Source organism: Poeciliopsis prolifica, unplaced genomic scaffold, assembly GCF_027474105.1.
Source record: "Poeciliopsis prolifica strain line A6 unplaced genomic scaffold, Auburn_PproV2 SCAFFOLD001, whole genome shotgun sequence".
Classification (NCBI taxonomy): domain Eukaryota; kingdom Metazoa; phylum Chordata; class Actinopteri; order Cyprinodontiformes; family Poeciliidae; genus Poeciliopsis; species Poeciliopsis prolifica.
Genome location: NW_026562376.1, coordinates 223,265 through 240,699, shown reverse-complemented (window position 1 = coordinate 240,699; position 17,435 = coordinate 223,265). Strand labels below are relative to the sequence as shown.

The 17,435-nt window shown below is 43.7% G+C and overlaps 1 protein-coding gene and 1 pseudogene across 2 annotated transcripts in view; both read right to left on the bottom strand.

Moving 5' to 3' along the window:
• Window positions 1-13: 13 nt before the first annotated feature.
• On the bottom strand, window positions 14-3,076 carry LOC129361746 (plasmolipin-like; annotated as a pseudogene).
• Window positions 3,077-7,067: 3,991 nt separating this feature from the next.
• Window positions 7,068-17,435, bottom strand: part of plcg2 (phospholipase C, gamma 2) — a 40,866-nt gene continuing 30,498 nt past the window's right edge. For both annotated transcript variants that reach the window (XM_055029762.1, XM_055029770.1), the window contains exons 31-33: window positions 15,939-16,027; window positions 15,708-15,865; window positions 7,068-7,556 (exon numbers count right to left, since the gene is read on the bottom strand). In XM_055029762.1, coding sequence (XP_054885737.1) covers window positions 7,514-7,556; window positions 15,708-15,865; window positions 15,939-16,027 — 290 coding nt within the window. In that variant the 3' untranslated portion in view covers window positions 7,068-7,513. The remainder of the gene's footprint in view (window positions 7,557-15,707; window positions 15,866-15,938; window positions 16,028-17,435) is intronic.

The following is a 17,435-nucleotide window of genomic DNA, read 5'->3' as shown; positions in this document are numbered from 1 at the left end:
TTTTTCAATGAAATTCACTGAAAGTCCTTTATTGTAAATATATTTCATAAAATGAGCTTTAAAAATCTGATTACAGTGAAAACATAAATGAAAACATGAACATCTGGATCAGATCCTGGATCACATCTGGATCAGATCCTGGATCACATCTGGATCAGATCTGGATCACATCTGGATCAGATCCTTCTATGTAAACAAACATTTTCATTTAAAATGAAGGAAAACAAAAACACTTTGATCTAAATAATTTAGACTTTTATCATCAAGCTGCCGACTTTCTTTCCTTTAATTGGTTTGCTGAGCTTAGATGATGATTGGGTCAATGTGGAGGCTTGGTTCTGGTGGTCCTGGTTCTGGTGGTCTTAGGTGGGCACGGTGCTGGTGGCGGCGTTTCCTCCGTCGGCCCTCCAGTCCAGGTAGGACAGGAAAGTTCCAGCGCCGTACAGCAGCGTCAGCACCGCTCCGAAGAACTGCAGGGAGAGGAGAAACATCTGCAGACGGTCGCAGTCAGGGCTGCAGGAACAGCCGTTCCCTGAACAGCCGTTCCCTGAACAGCCGTTCCCTGAACAGCTGTGCAGGGTTAGGGTTACACCTGCTAGCTGCACAGCAGGAACCCTGATGGTTCCCACCTGCAGAAGCAACCAATCAACAGCTGGTTGGTTCTCCAGTCCCTGTTGATGCAAGCCTCCATGCTGTTGACCTCTGACCTCAACCTGTTGGCTGCTGTCTCTTGCTCACCTGACCATCATCTGAGAAGAAGCCATTTGAAGGTGGAGTTCAGTGAAATCTTGTTAAGTATTGACTTCATGAATCATTTTCTGATCAGATCCCTGGTTTCCTGCTGCACAGGGTCAAAGGTTAAAGTTTTCACACCTTTAATCTGAAACTCGTGATGCATTGTCGCTAACCAGTCGACCCAGTAAAAGCTGATCAGGTGATCTGTGGGTGTGGTGGCGTCATGCGGCTGTAAAACTCCTGATCTGTACTTTTCCATGTCAGACTTTAAATCCTCCCGGTCCAGATGTACTGGATCCGTCCAGACCCGTCCGATGTACTGGATCCTTTCCAACCCGGTCCAGACCCGGTCCAGATGTACTGGATCCGGTCCAACCCGTCCAGATTACTGGATCCGGTCCAAACCCGTCCAGATGTACTGGATCCGGTCCAAACCCGGTCCAGATGTACTGGATCCGGTCCAAACCCGGTCCAGACCGTCCAGATGTACTGGATCCGTCCAACCCGGTCCAGATGTACTGGATCCGTCCAGAGAGGTTCAGAACCAAAGCCTGGACCTGTTTGGTGGGTAGTCTCTGCTCCAGGCTTTGGGGTTTCGGTCTAACGGGAAACTTTCTCCAGCTTCCACAGGAGGAAGATTCATTTCACAAACTATTTGGGTTCTGGAGCCTTTAGAGTGAAACTCAGCGGCCTCCTGCAGGCCTTCAGGCGTCTTCTTCATGATCAGATGAGACACATCCACAAGGTGCCTGCCTGGAGGAGTGAGGCTTTCCGGCATGGTGGCGGCAGCATCATGCTGTGGGGCCTTTCAGAGGAATAATGGAGAACTTACAGCGGCTGCACCGATGTGTCCGTGAAGGACGCGTTGAACCTCCGGACCGGCGGCGTTGGTCAGGAGGCGGTGAGGTAGAGCAGGGCGGCCACTCGTTATACATCATCACCTGCAAACGACACCAAACCGGGTCAGGTTCTGCTAACCAAGAATCTTCTCTACTTCACCTTCTTTACCTCACTGTATCGGTACCATACCACCGGACCTCAGCAAGGCCCAGAAATGAGCCGCTCCACCTACCGTCATGGTCCAGGAACAGCGGAGAGCCTCTGGGGGACGCTGAAGAGCAGGACGAGGAAGAGGAGGGTGGTGAGGATCCACAGAGAGACGGCCACAAACATCACCCAGCCGTAGGCGTGGTGCAGCCAGTAGGGGCGCCGGCAATCAGAGCCCAGTGCAGCAGGCCCAATACCTGCAGCGCAGAGGAAGAGAGGCTGCAGAAGGAGATGGCCAGCAGACCAGAACCAGAACCATCAGAACCAGAATGAATTTATGAAACCATTTCAATTTTTGGTCTGGTGATGAATTCTCTGTGAATCTGTTGCAGATCTTCCTCTGTAACATTCAGAGCTGGAATGATGCAGAGAACAGCAACCAGCAGGAACGCTCCGGTTTCACTCCGGTTTCTCTCCGGTTTCTCTCCGGCTTCACTCCGGCTTCATTCATGCTAACAAAGTGATGCTAGCAGAGTGATGTTGACAATCCAGAACACTCCATAGTCTGTAGGATGTGCTGCTGCAGAACCACAGAAAGCTCCCAGTTGTTCCAGAACTGGACTGGAAACCATCACTAGGATGCTGGACACCAGAACTTGATTGTATAATCGGTACTTTACTTTGAAATTTCAAATAAATGGAAATGACTTCCTGTTCAGGTCTTGAAGTAATCCAGCTTCTCTTGTCTTTCCCATTTTGAAGAAAAATCAAGAGGAAAATTAGATCTACACCTCAGAGGAAGATGAGGTTGATATTTGCTGTTCTCTCACTTTGTCTTTTCTGCCATTCAGCTGCCAGGTGCCATCATGGTTCTGGAGCTAAAGTAGCTAAAACTGTTATAATGAACGTTCTGTGTGTTTCTCTGCTTCTTTCAGGTGAAACGTCGTCTGTTTACATGGATTATCTCTGGTTCAGACACTGATGGTGGTTCAGTCTGTAGGAACCGGGTCAGAGCCGTTCTTACCGTTTCAGCCGCCATCAATGCCGCCGGGACACTGCGCAGGAACGACATGTCCATCCTGGACGTGGCATCGGAGACCAGCCCCCGCAGCCTGCCGGCCCCCTGCTGGGGCTGTGGGGAGCTGGTCTCCGTGGTTACCTTGGAGGGGAAGTCCACCATGTTATTTTCTTCTGGAGATTTGCCTCAGAAAAACAGCAGCACTCCACACTGTTCAGATCAGGAGCTGCAGAATTAGGTCTGTTTTAAACCAGAGAACAAGAAGCAGCACAGCATTCTCCTGCTGCTACTGGGCACTAACAGAGGCAAGAACACACTTCCTCCTCCTACACACACAGACACACACACACACAGACACACACACACACACAAGTGTTTCGTCACCTCCCTCCTATCTGCTTCTCTCTCCCAGCACCGCCTCCCATATGGCTCCCAGGAGCCTCTCACCTGGTAACTCATTAATATCAGGACAATAACACACACACACACACACACACACACACACACACACACACACACACACACACACACACACACACACATACACACACACACACACACACACATACACACACACACACACACTAAGGCTGACTCAACAGCGCCCTCTGGTGTCTAACCTGGTTTCACATTTTAACGCTAAATCATTTCTGTTGTAATGCTGGAGATAATGTTGATGTTTGAATATTGATCGTCTGTATCAGGGCCGGGCAGAAACATTTGGAGGGGCAGGGGCTCAAAGTTAAAAAAAGCCACAGTGAACAAAATCTTAAACACCGAACAACAACACAGCAACAGCAACGTAATAATCCAGAATCTAATTGGATCCTAATTAAAAATCTAATTAGATCCTAATTAAGAATCTAAGTGGATCCTAATTAAAAATCTAATTAGATCCTAATTAAGAATCTAATTGGATCCTAATTAAGAATCTAATTGGATCCTAATTAAGAATCTAAGTGGATCCTAATTAAGAATCTAAGTGGATCCTAATTAAGAATCTAAGTGGATCCTACTATAATGATATAGTAGTACATGCAAGAAAATGTAGCATATTTTCCCCAACAGGTGCTACGTTTGATCTGAGAATGTAGATGTTAAACAGACTGGAGAGAGGTCAAAGGTTATGAAGTTATGAAATAAAAACATTTGCAGCCATTTTACCATTTAAGCCCTAATAATATCTATTTAACCTCTAGAACAATTTGGCTGCAGATGATTTATAGACCAAAAACACTCAAAGCGTTTAACTCTATATAATTTGTTTGATGTTTGCACCTTTAGATCTAGAATTGTAAGATTGGGATATTGAGGCAAAGAGAACTTAGTAGCTCCTGGTAAGGGCCAATCAGGGGCCTCCAGACATTCAGGGGCCCCAGATGTTCAGGGGCCTCCAGACATTCTGGGGCCCCAGATGTTTAGGGGCCCCAAATGTTCAGGGGCCCCAGATGTTTAGGGGCCCCAGATGTTCAGGGGCCTCCAGACATTCAGGGGCCCCAGATGTTCAGGGGCCTCCAGACATTCTGGGGCCCCAGATGTTTAGGTGCCCCAGATGTTCAGGGGCCCCAGATGTTTAGGGGCCCCAAATGTTCAGGGGCCTCCAGACATTCAGGGGCCCCAAATGTTCAGGGGCCTCCAGACATTCAGGGGCCCCAGATGTTCAGGGCCTCCAGACATTCTGGGGCCCCAGATGTTTAGGGGCCCCAGATGTTCAGGGGCCCCAGATGTTTAGGGGCCTCCAGACATTCAGGGGCCCCAGATGTTCAGGGGCCTCCAGACATTCAGGGGCCCCAGATGTTCAGGGGCCTCCAGACATTCAGGGGCCTCCAGACATGGGGACCCAGATGTTTAGGGGCCCCAGATGTTTAGGGGCCTCCAGACATTCAGGGGCCCCAGATGTTCAGGGGCCTCCAGACATTCTGGGGCCCCAGATGTTTAGGGGCCCCAAATGTTCAGGGGCCCCAGATGTTTAGGGGCCCCAGATGTTCAGGGGCCCCAGATGTTTAGGGGTCCCAGATGTTCAGGGGCCTCCAGAAATGGTTTAATTGTAACACAGATCTAAACCTGTAACATCTTTTATAGAGAATAACGATATCATAAAATTTTATTCAATGCATTAGCGGAGAAAAAAAAATTCATTCAGAATTGAATTAGGAAGTTTACTTTGTAAAAGTTCAAAAAATCATCTTGATAGTTTGATTGTTGTGTTACCATGACTACAATATGGCGTAATCTTTGTGTTTAAATTGGGTTTGTTCACAAATACATCACAGCAAATAACCAATAATCAGTGATTGATTTTAAACTTGGTCAATAAACCTGGTCTCCTTCTCACAGACTCACCTTATTGATATTTATATTTTATAAACTCTTTGTCTTCCTTTAACACTTGAGGTTCTGCAGAAACTTCTGTTTACAGTCATTCACCTCCAACCCAGATCCAGTCAGCAGCAGCTTTAACCCGCCTGGTAGAAACGCTAAGGAGAAGCAGAGCCAGCAGTCAGTAGGTGGTACCGGGTGGTATCGGGTGGTACGGGTGGTATTGGGTGGTACCGGGTGGTATTGGGTGGTATCGGGTGGTACCAGGTGGTATTGGGTGGTATCGGGTGGTATTGGGTGGTACCGGGTGGTATTGGGTGGTATCAGGTGGTACCGGGTGGTATTGGGTGGTATCAGGTGGTACCGGGTGGTATCGGGTGGTACCAGGTGGTATCGGGTGGTATCGGGTGGTATCGGGTGGTATCGGGTGGTATTGGGTGGTATCGGGTGGTACCGGGTGGTATCGGGTGGTATTGGGTGGTACCGGGTGGTATTGGGTGGTATCGGGTGGTATCGGGTGGTATCGGGTGGTACCGGGTGGTATCGGGTGGTATTGGGTGGTTCCGGGTGGTATTGGGTGGTATCGGGTGGTACAGGGTGGTATCCGGTGCTATTGGGTGGTACCGGGTGGTATCGGGTGGTATCGGGTGGTATCGGGTGGTACCGGGTGGTATTGGGTATTGGGTGGTACCGGGTGATATCAGGTGGTATCAGGTGGTATTGGGTGGTACCGGGTGGTATCGGGTGGTATTGGGTGGTACCGGGTGGTATCGGGTGGTATTGGGTGGTATCGGGTGGTACCAGGTGGTATCGGGTGGTATTGGGTGGTACCGGGTGATATCAGGTGGTATCAGGTGGTATCAGGTGGTATTGGGTGGTATCAGGTGGTACCGGGTGGTATTGGGTGGTATCAGGTGGTACCGGGTGGTATTGGGTGGTATCAGGTGGTACCGGGTGGTATTGGGTGGTATCAGGTGGTACCGGGTGGTATCAGGTGGTACCAGGTGGTATTGGGTGGTACGGGTGGTATTGGGTGGTATCAGGTGGTACCAGGTGGTATCGGGTGGTATCAGGTGGTATCGGGTGGTATTGGGTGGTATCGGGTGGTATTGGGTGGTATTGGGTGAAACCCGGTGGTACCGGGTGAGTTGTGACTCGGGGTGCAATCGGTACCGTGCCTCACATCAGGATGTCTGACATAAATCAGACATTGTTTCTATCTGTCAGTGGTTCTGACCCAGTCTGCCTGCAGAACCGGGCTTTTGCAGAACGATTAAAGTCAGAAGTTTCTCTGTTGCTGAAGCTTTTCTGTGTTTAGTCGAGGTGGGTTTTTTCCCGCTATTGCAGGACAATTATGAAATATAAATAGAAAGTTTTTCCAAGTCAACATCAGACCCACGTTTTTATTCACAATGTATGAACAAATATTCTTGGCCATAATTTGATAGTTGAGATCTTCCTCCTCACCATGGACCAGAGTCTGAACAACTTGGAGGCAGAAACTGAGAGTCATCACCAGACTGAGGGCCAGGCCACTTTATTTTGATGAATTATTTTATTTAGCTAAATATTATAGCTGAGGAGCACGAGCAGGCCTTCTGACACACAGAGAAAAAATTTTAAAAAAACTGAAAAAGGGCACTGGGGCATCAAGGATAAAAGGGGCAGGGCTCAAGCCCCCTTTAACCCCCTCTGCACGTGCCTGGTCTGTATCAGCTCTCACAGTGACCAGGACTCACATGACTCCTGTCCTCTGACAAGAGGAACTGATGGCCTTACTCAAGAAAAAGCTGATTTTGTTTCCGTCAGCTGAATATTCTCTTTATTATGTTTCTAAACTTCAGGACATAATCCATAAAACTCCCCAAATAATCCAGATGATGCAGGAATCGCTGAGATGCAAACTTAATTTAGAATTAAAACTAAATCACATTTTCAGTTTGAACTGATTCAGCTCCAAAGTTTCCAGAATGCATTTGGAGCAGAATGAAATAAATAGGGAACATCGTTGAAATGAGCACACATTTATTTATTATTTATGAAGATAAAGTCACACAGGAAAATGGCTTCAGGAACATAATCTGCATCATTTAACATCCAAACTTTCAGCTTAACACATATTCACTTTAAATTCTTCTGATTTCAGGTGTTAAAGGAGAAAAATCAGCAGATTGAACCGCAAGAAATAAATACCATCACAAGAGCAGGAAGCAGAATTATTCCACACTTCCTGTCTGAGACACCTGTAACATTTCCACACCTGCTAAAATATCAGACCCAGAAATGGTTTGACTTAAATAAATACAATTTATCCATTAATAACATCAGATTGTTGCCCTTCAGTCGACAAGAGAAAAGATCAAACCGTGAAGATCGGGACAGGTGGACGGAGGGACAGGTGGACGGAGGGAGAGGTGGACGGAGGGACAGGTGGACAGAGGGACAGGTGAGTCCTCAGGTGTAAAACTTGCTGTTGTTTATCTTCTTCTCCTTTGACCTGAAGACGAATAAGAGTTAAAGTTGCAGAGTGAATAAGTGAATCTGACCTGATATTAAAAACTTTGATTTTGTTCTTTAGTCACTAAAGGGTTAAAGAGGAAACAAAATCTAAATGTTTTATATTGCTGCTTTAACCTTCATAAGGAAAAGATATAAAATCATTAAAAGGATCCAGGACTAGTTGAACATGTTGCAATGTATCTATTAACTAACAGATTGCTGTTTGTCATTCGCCAGAACTCATAATTACTTCAAAACCGTCTTTTGATATATTTTTCCAACCAGGGAGGGATTTGTTCGCCTCTGGGTTGATGACATCATCAGGTCCATTCTGTGTACAATCACAGCAAGGCCAACTTTATGCTAACGGAGCTATCGCTGCTAAAAATGCTAACGGAGCTATCGCTACTAGAAATGCTAATGGAGCTATCGCTTCTAGAAATGCTAACGTAGCTATCGCTACTAGAAAGACGGAGCTATCGCTACTAAAAATGCTAACTGAGCTATCTCTACTAGAAATGCTAACGGAGCTATTGCTACTAAAAATGCTAACGGAGCTATGGCTACTAGAAATGCTGATGGAGCTATCGCTACTAGAAATGCTAACGGAGCTATCGCTTCTAGAAATGCTAACGGAGCTATCGCTTCTAGAAATGCTAACGGAGCTATCGCTACTAAAAATGCTAACGGAGCTATCGCTACTAGAAATACGAAGCTATCACTACTACAAAATGCTAACGGAGCTATCTCTACTAGAAATGCTAACGGAGCTATCTCTACTAGAAATGCTAACGGAGCTATTGCTACTAGAAATGCTAACGGAGCTATCACTACTAGAAATGCTAACGGAGCTATCCCTACTAAAAATGCTAACGGAGCTATCTCTACTAGAAATGCTAACGGAGCCATCTCTACTAGAAATGCTAACGGAGCTATCTCTACTAGAAATGCTAACGGAGCTATTGCTACTAGAAATGCTAACGGAGCTATCGCTACTAGAAATGCTAACGAAGCTATTGCTACTAAAAATGCTAACGGAGCTACCTCTACTAGAAATGCTAACGGAGCTATCGCTACTAAACGGAGCTATCGCTATCTGTTAGCTCTAGAAATGCTAACGGAGCTATCGCTACTAAAAATGCTAACGGAGCTATCGCTACTAAAAATGCTAACGGAGCTATCGCTACTAGAAATGCTAACGGAGCTATCTCTACTAGAAATGCTAACGGAGCTATCTCTACTAGAAATGCTAACGGAGCTATCTCTACTAGAAATGCTAACGGAGCTATCGCTACTAGAAATGCTAATGGAGCTATCGCTACTAGAAATGCTAACGGAGCTATCGCTACTAAAAATGCTAACGGAGCTATCGCTACTAGAAATGCTAACGGAGCTATCTACTAGAAATGCTAACGGAGCTATTTTACTAGAAATGCTAACGGAGCTATCGCTACTAGAAATGCTAACGGAGCTATCGCTACTAAAAATGCTAACGGAGCTATCTCTACTAGAAATGCTAACGGAGCTATCTCTACTAGAAATGCTAACGGAGCTATCGCTACTAGAAATGCTAACGGAGCTATTTCTACTAGAAATGCTAACAGAGCTATTTTACTAGAAATGCTAACGGAGCTATCGCTACTAGAAATGCTAACGGAGCTATCGCTACTAAAAATGCTAACGGAGCCATCTCTACTAGAAATGCTAACGGAGCTATCGCTACTAGAAATGCTAACGGAGCTATCTCTACTAGAAATGCTAACGGAGCTATCACTACTAGAAATGCTAACGGAGCTACCTCTACTAGAAATGCTAACGGAGCTATCGCTACTAGAAATGCTAACGGAGCTATCTCTTCTAGAAATGCTAACGGAGCTATCTCTACTAGAAATGCTAACGGAGCTATCGCTACTACAAATGCTAACGGAGCTATCTCTACTAGAAATGCTAACGGAGCCATCACTACTAGAAATGCTAACGAAGCTATCTCTACTAGAAATGCTAACGGAGCTATCACTACTAGAAATGCTAACAGAGCTATTTCTACTAGAAATGCTAACGGAGCTATCGCTACTAGAAATGCTAACGGAACTATCTCTACTAGAAATGCTAACGGAGCTATCTGTACTAGAAATGCTAACGGAGCTATCGCTACTAGAATTGCTAACGGAGCTATCTCTACTAGAAATGCTAACGGAGCTATCGCTACTAGAAATGCTAACGGAGCTATTTCTACTAGAAATGCTAACGGAGCTATCTCTACTAGAAATGCTAACGGAGCCATCACTACTAGAAATGCTAACGGAGCCATCTCTACTAGAAATGCTAACGGAGCTATCTCTACTAGAAATGCTAACGGAGCTATCGCTACTAGAAATGCTAATGGAGCTATCTCTACTAGAAATGCTAACGGAGCTATTTCTAATAGAAATGCTAACGGAGCCATCAGTACTAGAAATGCTAACGGAGCCATCACTACTAGAAATGCTAACGGAGCTATCTCTACTAGAAATGATAACGGAGCTATCTCTACTAGAAATGCTAACGGAGCTATCTCTACTAGAAATGCTAACGGAGCTATCGCTACTAGAAATGCTAATGGAGCTATCTCTACTAGAAATGCTAATGGAGCTATCTTACTAGAAATGCTAACGGAGCTATCTCTACTAGAAATGCTAACGGAGCTATCTCTACTAGAAATGCTAACGGAGCTATCTCTACTAGAAATGCTAACGGAGCTATCGCTACTAAAAATGCTAATGGAGCTATCTTTACTAGAAATGCTAACGGAGCTATCTCTACTAGAAATGCTAATGGAGCTATCTCTACTAGAAATGCTAACAGAGCCATCACTACTAGAAATGCTAACGGAGCCATCTCTACTAGAAATGCTAACGGAGCTATTTCTACTAGAAATGCTAACGGAGCTATCGCTACTAGAAATGCTAACGGAGCTATCTCTACTAGAAATGCTAACGGAGCTATTTCTACTAGAAATGCTAACGGAGCCATCACTACTAGAAATGCTAACGGAGCCACTACTAGAAATGCTAACGGAGCTATCTCTACTAGAAATGATAACGGAGCTATCTCTACTAGAAATGCTAACGGAGCTATCTCTACTAGAAATGCTAACGGAGCTATCGCTACTAGAAATGCTAATGGAGCTATCTCTACTAGAAATGCTAACGGAGCTATTTCTACTAGAAATGCTAACGGAGCTATCTCTACTAGAAATGCTAACGGAGCTATCTCTACTAGAAATGCTAACGGAGCTATCTCTACTAGAAATGCTAACGGAGCTATCTCTACTAAAATGCTAATGGAGCTATCTTTACTAGAAATGCTAACGGAGCTATCTCTACTAGAAATGCTAATGGAGCTATCTCTACTAGAAATGCTAACAGAGCCATCACTACTAGAAATGCTAACGGAGCCATCTCTACTAGAAATGCTAACGGAGCTATTTCTACTAGAAATGCTAACGGAGCCATCAGTACTAGAAATGCTAACGGAGCCATCACTACTAGAAATGCTAACGGAGCTATCTCTACTAGAAATGATAACGGAGCTATCTCTACTAGAAATGCTAACGGAGCTATCTCTACTAAAAATGCTAATGGAGCTATCTTTACTAGAAATGCTAACGGAGCTATCTCTACTAGAAATGCTAATGGAGCTATCTCTACTAGAAATGCTAACAGAGCCATCACTACTAGAAATGCTAACGGAGCCATCTCTACTAGAAATGCTAACGGAGCTATTTCTACTAGAAATGCTAACGGAGCCATCAGTACTAGAAATGCTAACGGAGCCATCACTACTAGAAATGCTAACGGAGCTATCTCTACTAGAAATGATAACGGAGCTATCTCTACTAGAAATGCTAACGGAGCTATCTCTACTAGAAATGCTAACGGAGCTATCGCTACTAGAAATGCTAATGGAGCTATCTCTACTAGAAATGCTAATGGAGCTATCTTTACTAGAAATGCTAACGGAGCTATCTCTACTAGAAATGCTAACGGAGCTATCTCTACTAGAAATGCTAACGGAGCTATCTCTACTAGAAATGCTAACGGAGCTATCTCTACTAAAAATGCTAATGGAGCTATCTTACTAGAAATGCTAACGGAGCTATTTCTACTAGAAATGCTAACGGAGCTATCGCTACTAGAAATGCTAACGGAGCTATTTCTACTAGAAATGCTAACGGAGCTATCTCTACTAGAAATGCTAACGGAGCTATCTCTACTAGAAATGCTAATGGAGCTATCTTTACTAGAAATGCTAACGGAGCTATCTCTACTAGAAATGCTAAGGGAGCTATCTCTACTAGAAATGCTAACGGAGCTATCTCTACTAGAAATGCTAACGGAGCTATCGCTACTAGAAATGCTAACGGAGCTATCTCTACTAGAAATGCTAACGGAGCTATCTCTACTAGAAATGCTAACGGAGCTATCGCTACTAGAAATGCTAACGGAGCTATTTCTACTAGAAATGCTAACGGAGCTATCTCTACTAGAAATGCTAACGGAGCTATCTCTACTAGAAATGCTAATGGAGCTATCTCTACTAGAAATGCTAATGGAGCTATCTCTACTAGAAATGCTAACGGAGCTATCTCTACTAGAAATGCTAACGGAGCTATCTCTACTAGAAATGCTAACGGAGCTATCTCTACTAGAAATGCTAACGGAGCTATTTCTACTAGAAATGCTAACGGAGCCATCACTACTAGAAATGCTAACGGAGCTATCTCTACTAGAAATGCTAACGGAGCTATCTCTACTAGAAATGCTAACGGAGCTATCTCTACTAGAAATGCTAACGGAGCTATCTCTACTAGAAATGCTAACGGAGCTATCGCTACTAGAAATGCTAATGGAGCTATCTCTACTAGAAATGCTAACGGAGCTATCGCTACTAGAAATGCTAACGGAGCTATTTCTACTAGAAATGCTAACGGAGCTATCTCTACTAGAAATGCTAATGGAGCTATCTTTACTAGAAATGCTAACGGAGCTATCTCTACTAGAAATGCTAAGGGAGCTATCTCTACTAGAAATGCTAACGGAGCTATCTCTACTAGAAATGCTAACGGAGCTATCGCTACTAGAAATGCTAACGGAGCTATCTACTAGAAATGCTAACGGAGCTATCTCTACTAGAAATGCTAACGGAGCTATCGCTACTAGAAATGCTAACGGAGCTATTTCTAGAAATGCTAACGGAGCTATCTCTACTAGAAATGCTAACGGAGCTATCTCTACTAGAAATGCTAATGGAGCTATCTTTACTAGAAATGCTAACGGAGCTATCTCTACTAGAAATGCTAATGGAGCTATCTCTACTAGAAATGCTAATGGAGCTATCTCTACTAGAAATGCTAACGGAGCTATCTCTACTAGAAATGCTAATGGAGCTATCTCTACTAGAAATGCTAATGGAGCTATCTCTACTAGAAATGCTAATGGAGCTATCTCTACTAGAAATGCTAACGGAGCTATTTCTACTAGAAATGCTAACGGAGCTATCTCTACTAGAAATGCTAACGGAGCTATCTCTACTAAAAATGCTAATGGAGCTATCTTTACTAGAAATGCTAACGGAGCTATCTCTACTAGAAATGCTAACGGAGCTATCTACTAGAAATGCTAACGGAGCTATCTCTACTAGAAATGCTAACGGAGCTATCTCTACTAGAAATGCTAATGGAGCTATCTCTACTAGAAATGCTAACGGAGCTATCTCTACTAGAAATGCTAATGGAGCTATCTCTACTAGAAATGCTAATGGAGCTATCTCTACTAGAAATGCTAACGGAGCTATCTCTACTAGAAATGCTAATGGAGCTATCTCTACTAGAAATGCTAATGGAGCTATCTCTACTAGAAATGCTAACGGAGCTATTTCTACTAGAAATGCTAACGGAGCTATCTCTACTAGAATGCTAATGGAGCTATCTTTACTAGAAATGCTAACGGAGCTATCTCTACTAGAAATGCTAATGGAGCTATCTCTACTAGAAATGCTAATGGAGCTATCTCTACTAGAAATGCTAACGGAGCTATCTCTACTAGAAATGCTAATGGAGCTATCTCTACTAGAAATGCTAATGGAGCTATCTCTACTAGAAATGCTAACGGAGCTATTTCTACTAGAAATGCTAACGGAGCTATCTCTACTAGAAATGCTAACGGAGCTATCTCTACTAGAAATGCTAATGGAGCTATCTTTACTAGAAATGCTAACGGAGCTATCTCTACTAGAAATGCTAATGGAGCTATCTTTACTAGAAATGCTAACGGAGCTATCTCTACTAGAAATGCTAACGGAGCTATCTCTACTAGAAATGCTAATGGAGCTATCTCTACTAGAAATGCTAACGGAGCTATCTCTACTAGAAATGCTAATGGAGCTATCTCTACTAGAAATGCTAATGGAGCTATCTCTACTAGAAATGCTAACGGAGCTATCTCTACTAGAAATGCTAATGGAGCTATCTCTACTAGAAATGCTAATGGAGCTATCTCTACTAGAAATGCTAACGGAGCTATTTCTACTAGAAATGCTAACGGAGCTATCTCTACTAGAAATGCTAACGGAGCTATCTCTACTAGAAATGTTAATGGAGCTATCTTACTAGAAATGCTAACGGAGCTATCTCTACTAGAAATGCTAATGGAGCTATCTTTACTAGAAATGCTAACGGAGCTATCTCTACTAGAAATGCTAACGGAGCTATCTCTACTAGAAATGCTAATGGAGCTATCTCTACTAGAAATGCTAATGGAGCTATCTCTACTAGAAATGCTAATGGAGCTATCTCTACTAGAAATGCTAATGGAGCTATCTCTACTAGAAATGCTAACGGAGCTATCTCTACTAGAAATGCTAATGGAGCTATCTCTAGAAATGCTAATGGAGCTATCTTTACTAGAAATGCTAACGGAGCTATCTCTACTAGAAATGCTAATGGAGCTATCTCTACTAGAAATGCTAATGGAGCTATCTTTACTAGAAATGCTAATGGAGCTATCTTTACTAGAAATGCTAACGGAGCTATTTCTACTAGAAATGCTAATGGAGCTATCTTTACTAGAAATGCTAACGGAGCTATTGCAATCGTACTGAATGTGAAACCACCACTAGTGACAGCTGTTGCCGAAGCGGACAGAGCTCCGGTACCGGGTACCGGACCACGCAGTGACCGGAGGTGAGTCTCAGTCATTGTTTCATTATGAAGCTGAAGGCAGCAGCAGTGGCCAACTCTTCCTCTATTTGCTCCTCCTCATCATCACGTGTTATTTCTAGTTCTGATCGGGTTTAATGCACTGCGGTTCAAATTAGAAAGGCTTAATGATGACGTTACTCAGCACTGTTTTGGCTGGGGGAGCCAGGAAGCTTACCCTCCTTACATGTAATTTTTTACATTGCAGCATGAACAACATAGCGACATTCCTGTGACAATATGTTATTAAAATGTATAAAAACTAAATATCCTACAGCATGGATGCCCAAAGTGGGTCCTGGAGGACTGCCAGCCATCCTGCATGTTTTCTTCTCTCCCTGGTACCAACACCCTTTTCAGCAGGTCAGAGTTCTGCTTCGGCCTCAAACGAGTCATCATTGGATCCAGGTGCCTTAAACCAGGGAGAGACTAAAACATGCAGGATGCCAGCCATCCAAGACCCACTGACCTACAATATTATTACATCTAAAATAACCCAAATAAAGGCCATTGTTGCAACTAATCTTGGATCCCTTTAAACGTTTCTTAGTTTCTCTTGCGCTACACGCCCCTAGTGGCAGCATTTGGTATAACGAGAACAAAAATGGCCTGATTTACGTCTCTTTCCAAAATATGATCATGATTAATTGTTCTGTCTGCAGAATCAGTTTAAAAGAGAAGCGATGATGTCAGTTCTGCCTTCTGCAGCTGACCAATCAGAGTTAAGTATGATAAAGGAGGGGGCGGAACTTGGCCAGCCAGTCTCTTATTGGATGAAATCCTGAGCGTCACTAAACAGCAACGGACCGCTGCTCTGTCAGCCTGAGCTCACACCTGAGATAAAATCCCTCTTCTTCACATTGTATTGCAACAATGACTGAAAAATGAGTGGTTGCCATGGAGACCAGGTACCTGTGTCTCTCGCTGGACTCGCGAACCAGCTGGCCGTGTTGGTGGGGCAGCGCAGCCCGCTGCAGGTTGCTGTGCGTGTCGTACAGGAAGGGCTCGCTGTGCTCCGCCTGCTTCTTCCTCAGCTGGCTGGACGACGAGTACAGCTCCTCCTCGGCTCTCTGGACGGGTCACAGGGTCAAAGGTTACGAAGGAAGTTGCAGGCTGAGCGCGCTCACTGACTGACTGACTCACCCCTGCCTGTTGAACATTAATGTAAACGAGCAGTGCGGCCAGATCCAGGTTCTCATTGTAGCCGTTCTTCAGCGGGACGGAGCGATAACCTGAGAGGAACAGACACACAAACTGATCAATAAACTGAACAATGCACAATCACTAGTGGTCGTGGGAATCAATAGAACTTGTTTTCTAATTGTGTCGAATTGTTTTTAAAGTTTAACATTCAAGTAAATTTAATGAAATATTTTTTTTTTGCTGATTTATGAGTAGGGTTAGGGCTAAAACCAAACGAAAGTTTGTCATATTTCTGTGTAAGCCCCATCTGTATGCATGTGTGTGTATGTAATGTTATTGTTAATGTTTTATATAATTCTTGTTTCTACTGCACCAGAAAATCTGTTTTTTAATCAGGGTTTTCTTTTGCTACCAGAAACTGCCAGTAGGTGGCGTGGGGTTTACATTAGACATCAGAGAAAAAAACATAACAGTAGAAGAAGAAAGCTTCCGGCTGAAGCACATTGTGCTAAACTATTCATACCAAGAAAAGAAAAGAAAAGAAAAAAAAGAAAAGAAAAGAAAAGAAAAGCATGTTATTTGATGAATAGTGATGAATTCTGGTCATGGTTGATGGAAGAGAAGAAAAGTGACCTGATGCACTAAAATCTGTTTCTGCTCAGATTTTCTCCTGTGAGGTTTTGCATCCTGAAATGAAGCTAATGTAAACCAGCATGTTCTGACAAGGAAAAAAAACATAAAACCAGTCGCAGAAATGTGCAACATTGGAGCAATAAAATGGTTTTCATGGTATTTCACTGTTTTTTATGTACGAACGTATAATGGTTGACATACAGCGTGAAACGTTTTCTGCAAGCTTGCCATATGTATTTGTGCTAAATGGGATTTATTACTCCTGTTCCCATTTGGACTCCGGTAGTTAATGAAGTTCTGCAAATATACTTGGCACATTGTCCAGCTGCACAGCCCAAATGTATTTATGATCATCATAATCAGGATTTTATTTTGTGAAACTATTTGGTTTGTTGGTTTTTGTGCAGCAAACTTCCTCCGTTGAACAAATCTACTTCCTGTGTAAAGCTTGTTGTTCCTGTTGCAGCTGACAGGAGTTCACCTATTGCTGGGTTTCAGACACGTGACCCGGACGACGCGCAGAATTCAGATGGAGGCCCGGAAGTGGATTTCTCTGGTTCCAAACAAAGCAAAATGGGTCACAACGAGTAGCTAATGCCCTAAATATGCTGAAGGCATCTGAAAAAAATATGTGTATATTTAAGGTATGATCCGTATTATCTTGGTACAAAAGTCTTTTCTTATAATCATGAGGATTTCCCTTCCTGATTGTTAGTTAGATCCACATAACGAACCACCTGGAGCTGCAGGCCTCATATCACATCACGAGCCAGAAGAACGTTTCCAAAAGCCTGGAGAATAAAATCATTCAGTTTCAGGTTGGGTCAAATTTAGGACAAACAGAAGCATTAAATGGCCTTCGAC